General features: G+C 42.5%; 1 protein-coding gene across 3 annotated transcripts; it reads left to right on the top strand.

Moving 5' to 3' along the window:
- Nucleotides 1-1,894: 1,894 nt before the first annotated feature.
- On the top strand, nucleotides 1,895-21,052 carry WASHC3 (WASH complex subunit 3). 3 transcript variants are annotated; one of them, XM_033161977.1, is made up of 7 exons: nucleotides 1,896-2,044; nucleotides 4,730-4,828; nucleotides 9,062-9,127; nucleotides 9,602-9,733; nucleotides 10,084-10,191; nucleotides 17,210-17,274; nucleotides 18,855-21,052. In XM_033161977.1, exons 1-7 carry the CDS (start codon nucleotides 1,994-1,996, stop codon nucleotides 18,937-18,939), a joined length of 606 nt encoding a protein of 201 aa, XP_033017868.1. In that variant the 5' UTR covers nucleotides 1,896-1,993; the 3' UTR covers nucleotides 18,940-21,052. The 3 variants fall into 3 exon arrangements, with proteins under 3 accessions (XP_033017869.1, XP_033017868.1, XP_033017867.1); XM_033161976.1 differs by having other exon boundaries at nucleotides 1,899-2,044; nucleotides 10,081-10,191; XM_033161978.1 differs by lacking the exon at nucleotides 10,084-10,191 and having other exon boundaries at nucleotides 1,895-2,044.
- The last annotated feature ends 589 nt before the right edge of the window (nucleotides 21,053-21,641 follow it).

The raw sequence follows: 21,641 nt of genomic DNA, 5'->3' as shown, positions 1-21,641 counted from the left end.
GTTGGTGGTTCAAGCCCACCCAGGGACAGCTATGGGCAGGATTTCTGCATTGCAGGGGATTGAGCTAGATGACCATCAGGGTCACTTCCAACTCTATGATTCTATGTTGCACTAGGCTAGGGCAGGTATGGGGAACCTTTGGCCCTCCTGATGTTGCTGAACATCAGGCAATTGGCCATGCTTGCTGGGGCTGTCAGGAGTTGTTCAACAACATATTGAGGGCCTAAGATCACCCACACCTGTACTAGGCCAACCGACCACTTTAATCCACTCTAATTGGATAAATCTACATAAAGCATAATAATTGTCCAAACCTATAAAGTTCCAATACATGCTTGAATCCTTTCCACAAAATAGTCTGAAGGCACCACCTATCTGAACCTTTTTTTAGCACGGTCGAGGAAATAAACAATTATCTAACTTTTTGAAAACATCTGAAGGCAGCCCTATTTAGGGAAGTTTTAAATATTTGATCTTTTATTGTGTTTTTAATATCCTGCTGGAATCCACCAAGAGTGACTGGGGAGGCCCGGCCAGATGGGTGGGGTGTAAGTAATTTATTATGAATAATAATAATTTCCTGCCAACCTAGCAGTTTGAAAGCATGCCAGTGCAAGTAGATAAATAGGTACCACTGCAGTAGGAAGGTAAACAGTGTTTCTGTGCGCTCTGGCACTCGTCACGGTCCTCCATGCGCCAGTAGCAGTTTAGTAATGCTGGCCACATGACCTGGAAAACTGGACAAACGCTGACTCCCTCAGCCTGAAAGCGAGATGAGCGCCGCAACCCCATAGTCGCCTTTGACTGGACTTAACCGTCCAGTGGTCATTTACCTTTTACCATTATTAATTTTTAATATTACTAAATATATAAATAAAAGCAGCTGAGTATGGTTCCTATTGAATTTAACACATTTGGTCTCAGCTCCTGTTTAGGGATATTTGAACCTTGGTGGTTAGTATAGTATGAATTCCCAGTTGACCATCTCTCTCTGTATTATTTGTAGGCCGAGAGACTGACAGAGCAGATACACGAGCCGTTAAGTGCTGTCCTTGTGTTTTGCAGAAGAAAAAAAGGACTGATGTTTTGCAAAATTCTTGTTAACCAACTTTTTAAAAAAGCACTGCACATTACTAGTTTTAAACAGCTCATTGTGCGCAGTTTTGAATATTGTCCATATGTTCCAAACAACCATAGGCATCCTAATCCTATGCAAGTTTACCTGCCACTAAGTTTAATGAGAACTTGTACAAAGTGCTCAGGAGGACAACTATTTCCTCCAACCTGGAACCATGGGCGTAGCCGGGGGGGGGCAGAGGGCAGCTGTCCCACCCCCTAAATCAATAAAAATACATAGTAAACTGCGGGCCTGTCCCCCCGCAACAAAAGGCCTGTCCCCCCCCCCCCCCTAACAAAAATCTTGACTATATCCATGCAACCTGGGACATTTCATTCCTATGGGGTTGCACTGAGTTGTTGACGCCTCTCATACAAAATATCAGAGCAATGTACCAACAACATTACAAAAGAGACAAAATACCAATAAAAACATGACAGATCCCCACCCCATATCTACCTCCTTTTCGAAATGAGTACGATTCCCCACCCCACCCCACCCCACCCCTGCTCGGGGGGGGAGGGACGACAAACAGAGAGAGAGAGCGCAAAATTTGCATTAATAGATCATTCAGGTGTTGTAAATCTGATTAAGTAATGAGAACGGAGAGACAACAGCCCACGCCCCATTTTCAGGACGAGGTTCGGTTTGTCAGAGCTCACCATTAGGTCTTCATGTGGGACGAACTACAAGCCCCATGATGCAACGCGGCCGGCCTTGCCGGGAGAGCCTCTCCTGCCTTCCCGTATTGCCGCTCCGCAGGCGAAGGGCGGGGTCGACGAGCGGCAAGGCGGGAATCGCTTCCGGTGCGAGGGGTTCCCTGCCTGAGAGGCTGCTTCTGTCCCTAGTGAGGTCCCTCTTGGCCCCTGCTTAAGGATGGATGAGGACGGGCTGCCCCTCGTTGGCTCCGGCATCGACCTGACCAAGGTACAGGCGGCGCCAGGTTCCTGGCGTTGCTCCCTGAGGCCGGCGCCAGGTCCCCGGGAGCGAAGGAGGCAACTTCCCCCTGTGGGATTCTCTGTGTGTCCCCCCCCCCCCGTGTCATCTCTTAAAAAGAGAAGCTGACAAGCTCTCGGCGGCCTCCTCTTTCCCCATTGGGGGACCTGACGCATCTAAGCTCTGTGAATCGGGGCTGCTGCTTTTGCCCTTGCAGGGCTCCTCCTGGACCTTTGGCAGGCAGAAGTTCGCTAGGAGAAGCTGCGCTCCTTCGCCTGTGGTGTCTCTCCGCATTGAGTTTTTATTAAAGATGCAGAAACTATGCGGGTGGGGAGGTGGGGGCGCGGGTAGGGCAACCTCTAAGGAAGTACAAGTGTATGGAGGCTGAGGGTTAGAGAAGAGGGCGGTTGCGAGGAACTGGGGGCGGAGGGTGTCCTCACGGGAGTCAAAAGTGGCTTACCTTCTTCTGCCATTCGTCTCCTGTGGGAACCAGTTGAGTGGAAAAACAATACACGCTGGGCCTCCTTCGTGGAAGTTACAAGAGGCTTGCACAACAAACATATTCTGTGCCCTTATATGCCAGTTTGTTAACAGGTAGTAGCAACCACTGGTCATCTGACCCACCCAGAGTAGCCAAGTCTTGAAGGTTTCCAAAACACCTTGAACAAAGAGCATTTTTAGTCCTTGATCATCAAGCATCCCTCTGAATTGGTTGTTTGCTCTTCCATTCCCTACTTTCCTCCATCCATAAGATTGCCCTTTTAACCCATGTCCCTTTTTTCATTTTTAACTCATTTGACCAGGCCTTCCTGCACTGTAGTCAATTTTGGGTTGTTGTTTTTTTCCTGGCTCTGATTCACTCGTGAGTGCAGTTGTTCTGGAGCAGACTTGATAACCCATGTAGCATATTGGAACTTGTTCAGTCCCAATTCCCCTGGGGAAACTTAAATAGCTACACTGCAGTACTGATTTGGAAAATAAGGCAAAACAAGTTAATGGGTCTGGAAGGTTGCAGGAACAGCATGAGCTGAATTTCTCAATGTGTGCTTGCAACTCATCCAACCCTAATGTAATGCAAGTTTGATTCCATAAATCAGTGACTTCCAAGCTGTGTTCTGGAAAATCCAAAGTGTGCTGTTGGACCAGGACCAGGGAGACCCAGGTTAAAATCCTCACCTGCCATTAAGTTATTTGGGTGATCTTGAGCCAGTCACTCTCTCTCTCAGTCTAATTGTCATCACGGTGTTGCTCTGAGGATGAAATGGGTGGTGGTGGTTGCATGCTATTCTGCATGCTAAAATGTAATAAACCCTTGCCTCAGATACTACATGAAATCAATAATGGCAGATAAAGTTCCCTGGCAGACATTTTGTCAGATCTGCCAATTTTCTTTTGCAGTATGCCAGTGCTCTGCATGAACCTGTTGTAGTCCCCTAAAACACGTCTTGCATTCTACTACAGCAGACACCCCGGTAGCACTTCCTTGGCAGATGACAAGCCAGTGGTTCCTTGAAGGCAGGATGCTTCGAAATCACAAGGGAGTAAACTTAGTGAAATATAATCCAGTGACAGTAGCAAGCAGATGCTGCAGGTAAAATGGGGAGAACTCTGCAACACTCCATAAGAAAATCCCCTTTTAGATTTCTGCTGTGGCAACACATTGCATTTTGATCATGTACCTGTATGCAGGACCCAGTAGTCCGGCCTAGGACGACACTTTTCCATGCCAGACACCATACTGGAAGATGCATGATGCTTAAAAAAAAGAAATGCCACACTTACTGGAAAGATAAATTCCTTTTTGACTTTAATAGATAACTCCTAAAGCATCTAATTTAACATATCTCCATGGGCTGTCACTGAAATATTTAATCATAAATGCCTATCATAAAATTTTTATTGGTTGCTTCATAGATAAAGCTGTGACTTGGTGGCTGTTGTGGATTTGCAGTAGGATAGCGATGATGGTGGAAGTGCTTTTTAGGCTAGCCCATGCCCTCACAAATGACTATAAAAATAAGATTGTTGGGGAAACTGTTTAATATACTTCCAAAATCCACCCACTACCTTTGTCAGAATGTGAGACTTGCAGCCCCTGCATATTCATACTTACTCAGAAGTAAGTCCCACTGAATTTGATGGTATTGGCTCAGAGATGGCAATGCAACCTTAATCTGTTCTGCTTTATGTTTGTAGTCTATCCCATTCCTGGAGATGAGCATTAAGGAACCTGTGGCTCTCCATGTGTTGTTGGACTCGTGTTCCCTTCATCCCTAACAGCTGGTTATGATTGGTGAGGCTGATGGGAACTGAAGTCTCAACAACATCTGGAGGTTTTCCATCCCTGTTATAGAACTACCACGTTCACATATTTGAATCTGTGACTCAGATGGAAAACAATATGCCCATCCAGTTTGCATATGCTCCAAAACTGGGAAGAACCGCAAGCACAGGATTACACTTTTATGTGACTTGCATAACTTGAAGCATTGATCTGAAAATAATAAATTGGATTTCAGCATATCCATAGCAAAAGTGCAGCAGATATGTGTATTCAAACACTGGACAGGGTGTTAGGAGCAACCTTGCTCAGTTTTATCACCATATAAGTTTTGGGTGATGCAGAATGAGCCTTGCTATTGTTGTATTTATTTGTTTGTGTTTTGTACAACGCAGGTTCCCGCCATCCAGCAGAAGAGAACAGTGGCATTTCTAAACCAGTTTGTGGTTCACACAGTTCAGTTCCTTAACCGATTTTCCACTGTTTGTGAAGAGGTAAGTATACACTATACAGTGGTACCTCAGGTTACAGGCGCTTCAGGTTACAGACTCCACTAACCCAGAAATAGTACCTCGGGTTAAGAACTTTGCTTCAGGATGAGAACAGAAATTGTGCTCCGGTGGCACAGCAGCAGCAGCGGGAGGCCCCATTAGCTAAAGTGGTACCTCAGGTTAAGAACAGATTCGGGTTAAGAACGGACCTCCAAAACAAATTAAGTTCCTAACCTGAGGTACCACTGTACTGCCTTGGGGAAGGGGGTGGGTGCATGTTGCAGACAGGATTTGCATTGTTGGCTAATAGTCTGCTTTGTGGTGCACAAGCCTATTTCCTCTGACGAATTTTGTAAGACACAGTTCAAATATAGGGTTCATACAGGGTTATTGCTAACCTTCCTAAAGAGATGGTGCTTTGGAAGTTCAGTAGCTCATCCTCTTTCAAGGAGGAAAGAGAAACTGGCTGGAAAGTATATGGGGTCCTTTAGCTTTTTAGGGTCTGACATGGTGCAGTAGATAGCACCAAGCATGGCTATCGGAGGCCCACATTCAAATAAGAAGCATAGGAAGCTGACTCAGGTCAGACGAGCTTTCGAGCCCAGTATTTTCCACTTTGATTGGCAGTCTTTCTCACCGTCTGCTACCTGATTCTTCTAAGCAGAGACGCCATGACATGTTATCTGCCACACAGCTATGGTCTCCTTGTTTAGCTGCGATGCTCACTGGAAGGTCTTAAATCCCTAAATCATTCTAGGTTATTGTGGTTTTTGTGTGTGTGTGCTTGTCTTTTGTTTGTTTAATACAAAGTATCCCAGACAGTTCATAATGTAATAAAAATTAAAACAGTACAGAATTATTCATGTTTTATAGATATTTATGGATTGATTTTATTGTATTGTACATGCTGTAAGCTACCTTGATATATTTCCCAAAAGTGCAGATTATGTACTTCAAATAAATAAATAAGCAAGCAAGTATTATCATAAAAACATCAACAATCAGATAATTAAATAATTTAAAAGGGACCTCTGGAGAAAGGATCAGACCAGGTAGACTTCCCTCTTCAGGGCATTGCATTGCCCAGGCACTACTCTAGAAAAGACTTGCCCCTTGTGGCCATCTGGCATTCTTCATATGGCTTGTCCTCCACATGAACAAGCCACGATGGCTATGTAGAACCTCCACCATTGAAAACTATGCATCTGAAGGCCAGTTGCTGGGAATCTCAAGTGGGGAGAGTGCTCAGTTGTGGTCATGTCCTGCTTTCAAGCTTCCCATATGCATTTGGTTTGCCACTGTGAGAAAAAGATGCTGGACTGCACAGGCCCTTAATCTTCTCCAGCAGGCTCTTCATATGTTCAAACGTCAGACAGATTCAGAGGTAGAGGTGATTCTTCAGATCCACTTTGTCACAGCCTGGTGCCCTCCAGATGTTTTGGACTACAATTCTTTTCATCCCTGAACAGTGGTCATGTTATCTGGGGCCAATAGGAATTTGAACCCAACAACATCTGGAGGGTACCTTCTTGGGGAAGGCTGCTTTAGATCCTAGGGTCCCTGGATCTATCCGCCTACTAGGGCAATTGTGATGATGAGAAAAGAGTAAGTAAGTAAGCTTTATTTACGACCATTGTTCCGTACACTGATAAATGCCATAAGAGTCCTGTTGTATAGAAATCAGCTTCTAGTGTTCCATCCTACTCAATGCACATCATCAAGAAATGGAACTTGTGATGGGGCTTTGCAGATAGCAGCAAAATTCATTGTCGGTAATTGGGGTCCCAGGGGGTATCTAGGGCCCCCAACCAGGTTTAGCCCTTCCCATTGCTTTATCTTCCATAAGTGAGTGTTTGCTATTCACCCATGTGGGGTAAAGTGAAGCAATGTTGTTGATGACACTGTTGGGTTTGAAGGTAAACCTGCCCTTGCATTGTGTGGCCTTGTCATTACTGATGGTGGAACAGGGAAGGGGCACCATCGGTCTCTGTGCATGCTGCACCCTGCAGAAGTCCTTTAAATATGCAAGCCCTCCTTCATGCACCATTATTTATTTGTATTTTGACAAAATGTTTCCAGACTGGCCTTTGCAAGCAAGCAATATTGGTTGGCACCAATAGGCTTTGCAGACTTACTTGCATTGCTACATTTAAGTTTTAAGTCCTATCACCTTCCTTCAGCTTCATCTAAAAAGGCACCATCATAAGGTTTTCTGACATATACTGTAAATGACTTCAGATAAATTGACTTTGAACAGCTAAAAACCAAATGGCTAGTTCTTTTTCTTTCTTTTTTATCCCACTGTCTTGACAGCCCTAAATGCTTGTGTGTGGCCATTTTTAAAAAATGACATCCATTCCAAAGAACAAAGAGGCATCTATAAAGAAAGAGATGGAGACCAAAAAGGAAAAACAAAACCCCAAGCTCATCAACACCTGTGCTTCTTTGTCTCTATTATGTTGGCTGGTTGGCATATTTCTCAGGGTGTTAAAGATTTTGGCTCTAAGAGCTCAGCAAAAAGTTACTACCGTGCCAGGAGGCTGGGAGAAAAATGCTACAGATCTGCCAGCCAACACACTAGCCAAGGGTACAACACAGGCTGGTTGCATATGGCAACAATTAGTTCAAGCTGCCATATCAGTTCTTAAGGTTTGGGCTTTTTTGCAAATCAGCTTGCATTTTAAAATAAGTCTACGTAGCTTTTGGAGCATTGTGTCAGTTCACCTGACCTTTTATCAGATTTATTCCACCACTTCCAAATTGGATTACTATTTACAAGTAGGTCTGAATGCTTTAGTTGGAAGATGGATTTGTGATACTAATTGCTCAGGTTTCACTTGTTTTGTTGTGGAGGTGGAGGATTAGGCTATTTTGATTGTGGCATGTCATGGGATTGTAATATAGCATTCCCCATCTAAAGATGAGCAGTAACTTTTGTTTATTAAATTGTTTCATTCTTATTCTACCCTTTTGCAAAAACTATATGGGGAGGTTTGTGGCATTCCCCTGCCCCTGCCCCAAGTAGGCAGGTTTATTTAAAGGAGTAATTGTTCTGTTTACATCTTTCACATAGCCTTTCATCCCCAAACCTTTGAAATCAGTAGAGATACACACAGCAATCTATATCCGGTCTGAGTAAAATTCACACGTGTTCATTTATAGTCCAGACCATTTTCTCATTAATCTGCAATTTAAAAAAATCTGTACAAAAGTTCTTCTATAAGCCAGGATTCAGCATTCTCTGACCACCAGTGCAAGGGCTATTGTGCTAGTGTAGCAACGAAAATAAAGGGTGGGCAATACCAAATGCAGTGCAACAGTTGTGCTTGTTGTGCAGCAGTTTGTTCACCAGGAAATATCGGTACTACAGCAGCAATCTGTTGCACAATCAGCAAAGAGAACCACAGCCATTTCCTGTACTTTCTCTTGGTTGAGCCATTCTTCTAGCACAAGTACTCCACTAAGCAATTTTAAATCAGTGTGACATTGAATTCCTCTCACAATCTCATACACATTTCTGATCCTACTTTACCATAAAATGCGTACTTACCTTTTGTGGTGAGAACTTTATTGCAAAATTTTGAGAACTGCAAAATCCAAAGGATAATTGCGTTGTGATCCACGTATTTGTTCTAGAGGTGTGAATTAGGTTATTTCACTTTAAAAAACTAATCAGTTCTGTATCCTATTGTGCAGCCCTTAACATATGACTCTTCAGGGTGCCCAATTTTATCTTGTTCCTATTCAAGGGTTTAATATTCATTTTACACAATACTATTATGTAATAATTTGAAATAAAGTCTAAATGGCAGGCTCATTCATAGACATTTTATTGTCTGTGCAAAGTAAAAATTGCTTCCAGGCAGCCAATGACAGATTTATTTATTTTTTTAATTGTCTTTTTTAGGCCACAGGTGACAATCAGCTATTTTGGGGCAGATGGGCTGTTAAATGTTTTTGAGAGCTAGCAACTATTTACTAGGCTTCTCTGTTGTATATGTACCAGTTCTGGTAGCAATGAATTTTACAGCCTAACGTTATAATCGGCGATTGATCATGAGGTATTTTAGACCACCTGTGTGACAAGGCTTACACATTATCCTCCAAAAGTGTGAGGCAATAAGTATTTTTTTGGAGGGAGTGGAATGCTAAGTATTCCTGAGCAGGGAGGGCAGAGGAGAGAATTGCCAGTGAGTAAAAGTATGGAGTAATATATTTCACTTCCATCTTTCCCAGAAATTGTCAGCACTTTCCCTCCGTATTCAGCAGATTGAAACTACACTGAATATCCTGGATGCAAAGGTTTGTGCATGATATCTCTCTTCTTGCTGGTTGTAGTCTTCAGCACAATTAAAGGACTTGCCTGTATAATTCCTAAAGTTCGGTTTTTATCTGAGCTACATTCGTCTTCAGGCAGAACTGAGTATATTTTTTCAGAATGTTGGAATGTAAATGGAAACAGATGGCAAACAAATATCTGTGATAAGGCAAAGAGGAGGTGAAGTTGTTGGGTGCAGGCAGGGCCCGAGTGATAAACACTTCACACACACCCTCCTCTGCTTTGTGTAATTCACGCCTGATGAAGAGGTCTGGAGAACTTAAAAGCTGGCCAGAATTTTGTGACATGTTGGTTTGTCCTAATTAAGGTATTGCCTATTAGTGAATTCTGAGGCCTTGGTGAAAAATAGCATGTACTGAATGCTGACTAAACAGCTACAAGTTTTATATTCTCAATATTAAAATGTTGTCTGCTGTTCTTGGTGTTCCCATCTTCAGTTGTCTTCTATACCTGGGTTAGAAGACGTCAAGTTTGAAGTATCCAGCACCAGTGTCAACAGTGTTATGAATGGCCCTGTCCCACAAGTCTCAATAGATCCACAGTCAACAAATGTATCTCCTCAGCTGGAGGTAAAAGGTTGAACACTTCCTGACTTGGTTTTTTCTTCCTAGTTAGCCTTTTTAAAGCATGCCATGACTTTGTTCACATGTGATTTGATTTGCTTCCCACAGACCACAATCTATAGTCAGGGTTTGTTCTTGGCTTACTGATTGTGGTTTGTTGGATCTGTGGTTTGGACATAATTCATAGCCAGGGATTGTGGTTTGTTTCATCCGTGCGCTAGAGAGGAGGAGCAAAACAGCCCCAATCAGTACGCTTGCGCTAAACTTAACCATGGTTTACCATGATATGTGAACTGAGTCAATGTCTGCACGTGTTTAAAGACTGGCTGGCACATAATGTTTTCTCTTTACAGCAGAGCACCGGTCATGAGATGGGGCAACATAAGACGGAAGGAGCCACAGAAAATACCATCACAGTAGCAAAGGATCCCCGCTATGCAAGATATCTCAAAATGGTTCAAGTGGTAAGACAGTTGTTCATGAGGCTTCATCAGACACCAAATTTGTGTGTATTCTGTATCAAGCAGCCTTCGAAGTTAGCTCTTCTGGCTGTCCACTCTAACTTCTTTTTATCTAACCCTCTAACTTTTGATGAACTTCCTTTTCTGAAAGGGTATGTGACTCTGTTGGAATTTGTGGTGGTGGCTGTTGTCAATCAGTTCAGAACTCTATTTCTTTCCTGATGTAGACCCTACTTACAATCATTTGTTGTATTTATGAATATCTCTTTATCATGATCTGAATGTGTGTTTGCTCTTTCAGTGTGATGACAAATCAAATAATCTATAATGGGGTGGCCAACTCCCAAGAGGGGGGATTCAGGTCAAAGTTGTTGAGCTTTTTTTAGGGCGGAGGAAGGCCCATTTTTTAGGAGTTCAGGTCAAAGATGTTGAGCTTTTTTGACGGAAGAGGAAAGCTCCACTTTTTTGGGGGGGTGAAGTTGTTGAGCTTCTTTGGGGGGAGCCAGTGATCTACCACAGATGTCCAGTGATCTATTGATCTATAACTAATGGCTTTCCATCTCTGAACTTCCCTGTTTAATGTGTTTAGAGACCTCTGCAGCAGTTTCCGTGTTTGATGGCTCTGTGCCAGGCTTTATGGGAACAATATGTGTGAAAAGCCACTCAAAAATCAGTTTTGTTCCTATTAGTTTGTTTCCACTGATGTCCAGCCAAACCAGTTAAATTGCTCAACATGTGAGGGACCTTTGCATCTAGAACACGCTTGCAAATGAGCTCTTTATAAGCAGACCCTGGCTTCTTTCCATTCTGATTGAGCCTCCAAGCCAATTGTCTCATTAGCATTTCCTAACCTCCTGTTGATGAAAGGAAAATGAACAGAAGTCACTTTACTCTGAATTAAACAGTAATAATAGAAAAGAAAATTATGTGCCCAGAAAATTGCAGGTGAGCAGGCTGCTATTGTGCTTGTGTCTTGCTTGTGGGCTTCCAAAAAGCATTTGTTGGCCGCTATGAGTACAGGATGCTGGGCTAGGTGGCCCATTGACCTGCTTCAGTAGGCTCTTCTTCTGTTCTTAACAAAAATTATGTGAAAAGGCAAGACTACGTCATTCACATTTTTTCTAGAAATAAGAGACAAAGGTATTCCGAATTTCTATGGATTAAAGAAAGCAGGAGTGAATGATTCTTTGTGAGAGGCCAAAGCCATTCAGTATTCTTATTCCACAAAGGTGTTTAGTGGGACAAGGGAGAGGCACATGCCCGTATTTTCCTTAGCTGGAGCATAACATGGAAATAACTCTTCACACATTTTCCTAAGAGATGCTTTTTAGCCATGGCACCATGCAATTGGTCTTATTTTAACCAGCTATTGGCAAACCTGCCCCCCCTCCATCTTTGGACCATGATGTGTAGCCTTCCTGAAATTAAAATGGAACTAATGGCTTGATTTCCTTGCTTGTGCCCAACGGTTGCTGTTGAGTCAGGCTTCAATACAAAGCGTTCAGATTCAGTATAGTTGTTAGGATATTCCACCAGACCTCTTTTGCTGGCCTGAACATTTTCCTGTGAATTGGGAGTGGCAAACTGGCGCTGTGTGGCTAGATAATTACCAGTGCACTTGGAAAGACTGATGTGGTGGCTGAAAGGAGAGTGCTTGGCTGATGGTTTGCTCTAATGTCCTTTTTTTGGTGATGGGATTTGTGCTGGGGGTGGGTGGGGGAGACAACTTTCTGCTCCCCCCCCCATCTCACACACACCATTTTAGAATCTTATCCACATTATTTGAAATCTACCCTTCTTCTGTAAAAAGACTTCTTCTATATATGCCCCCTCCTCTTAGGTACAGCATATGAATGAAATGTTGGGCAGTTGAGGAGCACAGTAGTTTTATGTATATGTTACAGATGCATCGGGAAGCACAGCTTTACCCAAGTAAAGCTACACATGAATTTCAGAGCCACAAAAAAGTGAGGAAAGCAGACATGCACATGGTTTGCATTTCTTCTTTAAGAACATATAAGAAGTGCTTTATATGAGATCAGGTTACCTGCATGAAGTAAGACAAGTGGGCAGATATTAGTTTTTCTCCCTCTCATAATACTAGAATCCATGGCCATCCAGTGAGAAGCTGAATGTTGGAAGATTCAGGACAGACAATTCCTGGAGGATAAAGTGATCGTTGGCTACTACCCATGATGGCTGTCTGCTATTTCTAGTGTTGAAGGTTGCTGGGAATCAGAAAGTGGACGAGTTCTGTCACGCTTCGTCTCTGCTTCTAGGCTTCTGGTTGGCCACTGTGAGAACAGGATGCTCGCCTAGCTGGACCTTTGGTGTGATCCAGCAGGGCTCTTACATTACCTGGCTCAGTATTATCTACTTCAGCTGGCTCAGGCTTTTCACATCATCTGCTGCCCTGTTGGTTGTTTGAGATAAGGGATTGGACCTGGGACATTCCGCATCCCAACTTGTGAGTTCTGACATTGAGCTAAGGCTCCTCCCTTCCTTTGTGAGATCGAAATGTCTTCCAAGTGAGCTTTCTTAGTTTCATCTTCTGAAGCTACAGGGTTGGGAAAACCAGTGATGCAAGTTACTCACAGTTCAGCTCTTCCTGCTTTTTTTGTAATGTTTGAAACAGTATTTTGTTCAAAGCTGAGGGTGCTAGTTCTCATGACAGTCACACCAGTGACACCTTCTATGTATCCTCCATATAGACAGCACTGTCAAGAGGTGACACAATAAGGAGCAAGCTTATTGTGGGCCGGCTTGAACAGAAATTTCTTTGTGGGAAAGTGGCAAAAAAGTCTAACAAGCATGGACCAGAAGAACTTTGTGGCCCGAACCAAGTTAGTTAGGAGTAGTTAAGCCAATGCACCTGATTCTGTGTTGGAGTGTAGCCTTATAGCATAGCTGTGAGATTTAAGGGAAGCTTCTTCCACCCCTGTAGAGCTTGTGTTTAGGCTTCTTGTATGCAAGTTAGGAGCTGCAGGTAAGCCACTATGGAGATGAATATATCCTGACCTGGTAGTCTAGGAATTGGGACATCCCAGCTATAAAGATTGAAGCAATATCAATGATGGCAAAAATCCATGAAATTGCTTCAGTGGGTGTGACAGGTTCAAATATTTGGTGGAAACATCAGAAAACAAAGAGAATAAAAATTGTAGCAGTAAGCAAGCCAGTTCTGACCCTTAAGACAGATAAGCTTTCTCTTAAATTGCGGGGGAACACTGATTCTCAAGTTAAAGGTGGGTCTGGAAGGAAATGATCTTCCATTTGGGACAACTACTCCACCTGTTTCATAAAACCCTAAGCTAACTGTTATAGGCCTCCAGGATATGATCTTAAATTCTTCTCACATTAGTTATGTAATACAGCTTGTGTTTTTTATTGATTATAAATCATTTTAGTGCTGTATGTATGTTAGATAAAGTTTTTGGCAAGTAAAAAACCTCTACTGCATCAAAGCATAGGTATGTAGGTGTGGGTCTCATCTTCTCAATTTCTTACTTCATATTTCCCATGACACTTTCTGGGGTTGAATCTTAGGTGATAAACTTTCAATTCTTCTTCTCTCTCTCTCCCCGCTCCCCCCGCCAGTCCAGCAATTGTTAAAAGCTCTGAAATGGGGAGAAAATATTGGGGGAGGGGTGTAGCTCAGTTGCTTTGCATGCAGAAGGTCACAGGTTCAATTCCTGCCATCTCTAGGAAGGAATGGGAACATCCCCTACATGAAACCATAGGGAGCTGCTACCAGTCAGTGCAGGCAATACCAGGCTATATACATAAATGGTTTGGCTCAATATAAGGAAGCTTCTTATGTTCCTATGTCACTTGCAAGGTGACATAAACTGGGGTATTATCTATCCAGCATACAGTTTGATGGAGACCTTTTTCATATTTATAATAATTGTTGCCATTGTAAGATACAAAACGTTATGCATAACAGAATCCTCAACACGTTCCCCCCCCCCAAAAAAATCTAGCTTCTGTACTTTGGGTTACATTTTCCACATGGCATATGGTAAGTCCCAGTTATAAAATATCTGTGTGACTCCTGGTAATTACAGTTCTGTAGATCCCCACTATTAAACTGCTGAGTTTAATTGTTTTTATTGGAGATAACCAGTTTATATAAAGGTGGGGGGGAGCCCCAAATACAGATGCACACAGGAAAATATTAATCACCGAATTAGCATCACTATTGCTCTGCCAGCCTTAACCACTCTCTCCACTTTCATGTGTGACGCTAGTACAGACACGCTTCTCTGAAACACCCGCCATGGCTCCTTTCTCCTTAGCTTGGCCAAAGTACATTTGTTCAATGCCAAAACCAACCACACACTACTGTTCACTTAGAGTTTGAGGTCTCTCACGTCCTTTTCAGACCTCCAGTAGACCTTGGAACTCAGAAATTGGACTCCCTTTTTTTCGTTTTTGACCTTTTGCATCAATGATGGCAAAGCAACAAGTTCTCTTTGAGGCTCAGTGGCAGGAACACAGGAGCCAGTTCTTTTAGAACACCCCTAGCAGAGAGTTTGGACTTTCACAAACTGTTCTCAAGGATCCTACAAGAAAATATGAAGGGAAGATGTTTGAGACTTGGGGAAATGGGCCTCAAGTAGTGCGAGAGCTTGCATTGAAAGGTCATTTCATATGCATAATTGTCTAAAACTTATCTTTGTGCTAGCCCACATTTAAATGTTGATCTTGTAATGCTAGATTTGGAGAAGCCTGTCTGAGGGGCCTCCTGTTGTTACCAAGAAAGTGCTGAGGGGAGCTGAAAGAGAGTGGCATAGTTACAAATTGCAAGATGAATGAAGCTATAATTCTGAGATTTCACAAAAATAAGAATAGCAGTTCAGTTGATGGATGGAATTAACTGCTGGCCTAGCAGATGGGAAGTCAGTCTGGAGGTGTTTAAACAGAAAAAAAAACACAACAAACTTAGTTGGTCTCTAAGGTGCTACTGGAAAGAATTTTTTATTTTATTTTGTTTTGTTTTGATGAGGATGATGATGATGATGATGATGATACCCCACCCATTTATACCCCACTTTGGGTTACCCTAGCCACAAAAGCTTGGTAGCCTAATACCTGTACTCATGACCTAGGTAGAAGATCTTAAGATTTAGTGTCAGGAATAATGTAGTCCTGGACACAGCAGAGTTAACCGCAGGTTTTCTGGAAGCTTCTGGCTGTAGAGCATTGACTGGACAGCACAACGCAGGAACTCAGCAAACTCACTTGGATAACTATATACAGTATTTATGAAGCAACTAGTATCCATAAGTTACTATGTACAGACTTTACAAATAAAAGAAACAAAACATAAAATCTCTCCTTCTGTCTCTCTCTCTCAACATTCAGTACACCACTAACAACTAACACACCAGCTCTCACACAGAGCTCATTCTTTAGGAACTCATTGACCAATCACAGGTCGTTGCTAAGGGTCTGGAGAGAGAGCAGATCTTGGCTTTCTGCCAACTGGTAATTGCTACAGACGAAAAGCTGACTTTCTGCACGTAGGCACTTTGAAATCGCTAACAGAAGATGGGTCACAACCTCTACACCTTCTCCCAGCAACATCAGCCAATCAATTTTATTGGAAAGGACAGTTTCATTACGTGTCCCTCTATACAGGTGGTTTCCTGTTAGTAGGATTATGACGTGATCCCACCTCTGCATGTTGTGATTTTGGAATTAATAATGGCTGAGTCTAGGTTCTAGTTGCTGCAAGCAAACTGATGAGAAGAACTGCATGGGTAGAGCTATATCTCGGGCAAAGAATGGTCACAGATATTCCAAAGGTCCAGGACCTGACCACTGTATTGCACATGCTAGTCCTGTTCTTACATCTCATGTAGCTGGCTACTGGTTAAAGAGGAGGCTGAGAGCAATGTGCAGAGCTTGAACGTTGGTCTGCCATCGCTGCATCCATTTCTTTTTCTCCTTCCTGCATCCACATCTTGATTTCTTTGACTCCACTGCCGTGATCACCTTCCAAACTCCAGCCATTTTTACACTGATAACTTTGACTGATGTTTGAGCATAATTTATTTAGTGCCTGGAGTGCATTGCTGACCATCTCTTGCATCTTTTTGTGGGGCAACGGAGAATTCAAGAAAGAGCCCTGCTGGATCAGACAGAACTACTGTCTCATTCAGCCTTGTACTCCTGCAGTGGGAATGGAAGCACAAGACCAGTAGCATGCTTCCACTCATGTTCTCCAGCAACTGGCATTCAAAGGCATGCTGCTTCCAACCCTGGAGGTGATATAGCCATTGTGATCAGTCCATAAATTTGTCTAATCCCCTTAAAAGTCATCCAAGGTGATTGCTATCACTGCATCTTATGGAAAGGATTCCATAGTTTAATTTTGTGTAGCAAAAAGAAATACTTCCTTTTGTTCATCCTGAATCTCCCACCATTCAGTTTCATTGAATGACTCTGAGTTCTAGTATTATTGGGGGTGGGCATTCTCCATCCACTTGATCTGCACCATGCACAATTTGGTTCACCTTTAACCCCCCCCCCTCAATTTTTCTAAACAAAAAAGCCCAAGATCTTGCCTCGTAGGGGAGCTGCTCCAGCCCCTTGATAGTTTTGGTGCCCTTTTCTGTACCTTTTTCAGCTTGACAGTGACCCTTTTTGAGGAGGGTGAAACTCACATGGACATTGCGGACACATAAGAGATATTCCACAGCAGCAAACTTCTCTAGGTGTTTGAAAATGAAAGAAAATGGTATGCTAGCTGCAGCCTCTGCAGTAAACCTAAGTTATTCAGAAATGTAATTCGGTTTTTCAACAACTTCTACTCCCAAACTTTCTATAGGGGCAGCCATAGGAAATGTGGCCTTCGATCACCTTCCTGCTGTCAGCAAAATCAATTTCTTACTTCAGAGCTTTTCTCCTTAACATTTTTGTGTTTGCTCTTTATTCATTAAAATGCTGTGATTTTGATGGGACTCCCTTATACAGTGCTTTTCTAGACTTTTATCATTATTTTTCCCCTCCGCAGGGTGTTCCTGTAATGGCAATAAGAAACAAAATGATTTCTGAAGGATTGAACCCGGATCTTCTTGAGTAAGTGACACTACTTGAATATTATGTGTGCAGAGACAGGACAGAGTTGTTGTTGCTTGTAATGGGGGAGAGAAATGTGTATCTTGGTCATTTGGAAGCTTCAGAAAAAAAATCTAATTTGAAATAAACTTGCAAGGCTGAAAAACCTATTATACCCAAAACATCGTGCAAAGGAGATTGTTCCATCAGTGCAAGCATTTCTGCTTTCCTGACGGAACAATCTTCTGAATTCCACCTTAATTTTTTCCCAATCAGGTTAAGGCTATGCCCACCCCCTAAGCAGCAGGATTACCTCCCCCACTGCACACTTTTAATGGCTTGAGGATATTATCTTACTTTTTTCTAGACAGTAGCCACAGTTAAGCATGGCTGGGGTTTTTCCACTGTTGGTGATGGAACAGTTTATACATGCAGGTCCCCTCTTTATTGCCAGCATTTTAAAGGAGTGTAGCTAAAATTTTAGAGATTTGTTTACTATCAACAGAGAAAAAAAGAGAGAGAATTGGCTCACTCATTTGGGATTGAAACCCAACGGAAGCTTCAGTTCCTTGTCAACAGAAGAGCTACAGGTAGCCTGATCCTAAAATTTAACTGTAGTGCCTATATAAAAGTGAAGGATGAGGCATCCCTATTGATTTTCATAACCCATGGGTTCAGGAAAGATTCTTTGGTGCATATGTTCTGGATTCCTAATCAGTGTTCTCAACAATAATGAAACGGTATAACCCCATCTTAGAACATACCCACAATCCTAGAATTCCAACTTCTAAATACATATCCTGAACAAGCCCCTAAGCTGCCCACTCTCCTGGCTCCGTACATCAGTAATGTTACAGGGGCCACGGCAAGCTCTATAGGACTCTTTATCCTTTCACGAACACCAGTAGGGCTAGGACCTGTCCCAGAAAGAAAGTGTGTGTGTGTGTGTCTTGGACCTTTACAATTGATAGGTCTATTACCATTGCATGTACAGATAACCCTACAGGCTGAGAAATGTTGTCCTGCATGATGTACTAATAACTGCAGCAACATTACTTGGCATTTATGCTGTGCTTTTGGAGTGTTCAAAGAGCTTTGCATCCATTCTCAGTCATCTTTAGAGCAACCCTATAAGTCGGCCAATATTATCACGCCCTGCAACAGAACAGCAGCTGAAAGCTACCTCAGTGAGCTAAACGAAATTTGAATGGGACATTCCCCACCTCACTTCCAAGGTTTTCTGGATTTTGCATCCAAAGAGAGATGCCTGAAATTATACCCCTTCCTATGGGAGACTAGTCCTGCTGTAGTACAAACACCACCCACCCAGCTAGGAACTTGTCAGTCGACTTCATATAGGTAATGATGTAGGCATTGCTGATGAATGCCCATACCACAGCAAAACTCTGAAGTCTGTAGGTTACGGAGCACGTTTTGCTGCTGCATAACAACACTACTCTTCTGAAAGTAGCTGCAGCATTGACATTTAATATATCTTCTAGCATTGCATGTGATCATAGAATCATAAGAGTTTGGGAGGGACCCCCGAGGGTCATCTAGTCCAACCCCCTAAGTTGTGGCTTCTTATCTTTCCCTTGCAGGACACCAGATGCTGCAGTGCCTACCTGGGGAGGTGAGGCAAATGCAGAAGACAGTTCTGACAGTGAATCCTCATTTAGTGACTGACAGCGCTGATCCAGGTGCATTTTTCCCTTAAAAGCCCTCTTCGCAAGTGCTTGTGTAGAAAACTTAATCTGAAAGATTTCCTGATAACTTGAGCCATAGAAAGTATCCTTCTTTAAAGGAATTGCTACTTTGCACTGGGGTCTTTGCATCGTCTTCCTCAGAATTTTGAATGAAGGCCCAGTCCGTCATGAAGGGACTGACAAGGTGTGCTGTTACTTATGACACAGTAGCCCTGATTTATTGTTCCAAGGAAGCTCAGGGTAAACGTGGGGCAGGTGGGAGAGTTAAGTAGACCATGCAAGCACAGCAGGTGGGAACAAGTGTACCAGCTCTGTCACTTTCACCCTCCACAAGTTCTGAGGATGACCACCTCTAGCAGGGAGCCTCCTGCATTTGTGGATTTGTGTCCATTCCCTGTGCCACATAGAACCCTGATCTTCCTACTTCCTACACTGCAAGGAGATGGGTGCCCTCTATTCATTGAGGGGGGTCAGGACAGGGGAGGGCAGAGCTAGCATGCTCATTCTTGCTCTCTCCACTGGCTTTTCTGCTTATTTGTGAGTAAGGCACCCGAGACAGCTTTGGACAATACTTATAGCCCTTTAAATTACCTCTTTATGACTGGATTCCACTACTCCTCCCTTCCTGGTAACTGTCTATATTCAGAATTCTGCTAATGCTGCTTCCTACACTGCTTTTCTTTTTAATCCTCCAGTATTGAATGAGAATTGAAAGCACCAATTGCTTGCTACATTGGGATAAGCACAAATATTCTATTTGTCCCAGTGGTCTAAGAGCTGTGGGGACGAAGGGCAGTGACAGAAAGAAAGACCAAGGGTGGAAGATGGTGGCTCTTTCCACGAGCATCTCACACAAATCACACAGCATTGCTGCTACACCCCGCCAAAGTTTTTTTTCAGTGGAGATCCTGTACTAGGCACGTGGAAATCTTAAGGTAGCTCAGCGGCAAAATTTTGCATATTGTATCACTGCCATCATAGTCAGCAAGCGACTTCTGTGGGTTATTTCTTGTTTAGAATGTCACTCGTAATATTATAGGGTACTCAAGAAATAAAAGTCCAGGTTACTTAGGAGAGTAGAACTTTAAATTCTGATGGGTAAGAAAGTTATTTTCTGATGAGGTTTTTTAATGCAATAGCAAGACTTCCACAGCTTACAATTTTGAAATATAGATACAACTAGCAAGGAGATTATCTTGTTTTCAAAAGCTTATTCAGGAAAGCAACACTCACAGAAACTGAGACCTACCATTTATTTCAAAGCATGAGTTGCATTATAGGGATCTGATTTAAAAAGAAGGGGCGGCCCTGTCTTAAATGAAGAACAGCCTTTTAAGATCAAAATGCAATAGTACGTTACAAGACGGCATAAACTTTCAGAGGTCTTCTTTTGCGCAAGATGGGCTTGCATCGCTGCTGGTGAATTTCACTAGTGATGTTAAGGACCACTTCACTTATATGGATTAGAGCATTTCTTAAGTGCGCACACAGTGTACACTAAAATACTCAGAAAAGAACACTAATGCCTTTCCACCCCATATATGCATAGCAGGGATCTGCAGTTGCCCATGACTTCCCAGTGTGGCGTAGAGGAAGTGTAAACTGGCCCTCAGCATTTGTCCTTCAACTTTTCTCCCAGCCCACCAGTGTTTCTCACATTACCATTCTGAATTTGCTGCACATGTGCTAGCGCCATTATGCTTTCAGCAAATGCTAGGATAGCCATTTAACAAGAAAGGCCGGGGATGCACACACCTCTTGGTCAGGAGAGTTCTGGCTGCAGGCATGAAGCAGAATCTATGCAATTCTTCTGATTGGAACAAGACATTCCGGGACATTCATTTTTGTCCAAAAATATTTCGGAGTAGAGCAATTTGTTCAAGCAACAATCTAAGATGTAACCTTTGTCTAGGTCTTTATTAACCTGGTCTTCAGCAAAATGCAACTAGTATTAACAGTTTCTGCTTTGTCAGCCATAATAATCAAATACTCTTTACCATGCTGCCTAATAACACATATTGTATACTACATCACTCAGAAGTGGATTCTGTATATTTGAAAACATGCATCTATAATTAAAATTAAGTTTTGTACGCAAATGTTTGATTCCTTTGTGTTACCGTGTAGATAAAATTGAATGTTTTGATGCAGCCTTATTAATTTTATTGTCACTAAAGTGCACTGCAAGAACATTTGAAATTATCCATCCCCAGAAGTCAAGGGAAATAAAAGAGTCCAAGAAAACAAGATTGCTTAGCAGCAGAGAGATTCTTACATCTACAGGGCAGGCAGCATTGAAACCGTGCAGTGGAGTCTAGAAATATTATTTTCTGCACTAATTAGTTATAAATACAGTCAGGTATTATGTCAGTTTTCAGCTGGAGAACATTGGTAGTTGATTTCAGAAATTCTCAACTTCAGAGGAAAAGGTGCTTCACTGTATGTGGATTAATGATGCAATGTAAGTTTAATTCCCTCCAATGTTTTTTGTAAGTGTTACTGTTAGTGCAAAACACAAAACGTCTGTAGCTATTATTTATAAACACAACAAAAACAGAATAAAACAACCTGAGTGATTCCAGTATTTAACAATAATACGTTTGATACAGTTTGACCTATTTCAGGAAGATGCAGATTATACGTCTCTCATCAAGTGAGGAAGAAGTTGTACCGTTTTAACAA

The sequence above is a fragment of the Lacerta agilis genome, chromosome 10 (genome assembly GCF_009819535.1).
Source record: "Lacerta agilis isolate rLacAgi1 chromosome 10, rLacAgi1.pri, whole genome shotgun sequence".
Lineage (NCBI taxonomy): Eukaryota > Metazoa > Chordata > Lepidosauria > Squamata > Lacertidae > Lacerta > Lacerta agilis.
The sequence above is the reverse complement of the archived record's forward strand: the minus strand, read 5'-3'. Positions and strand labels throughout refer to the sequence as shown.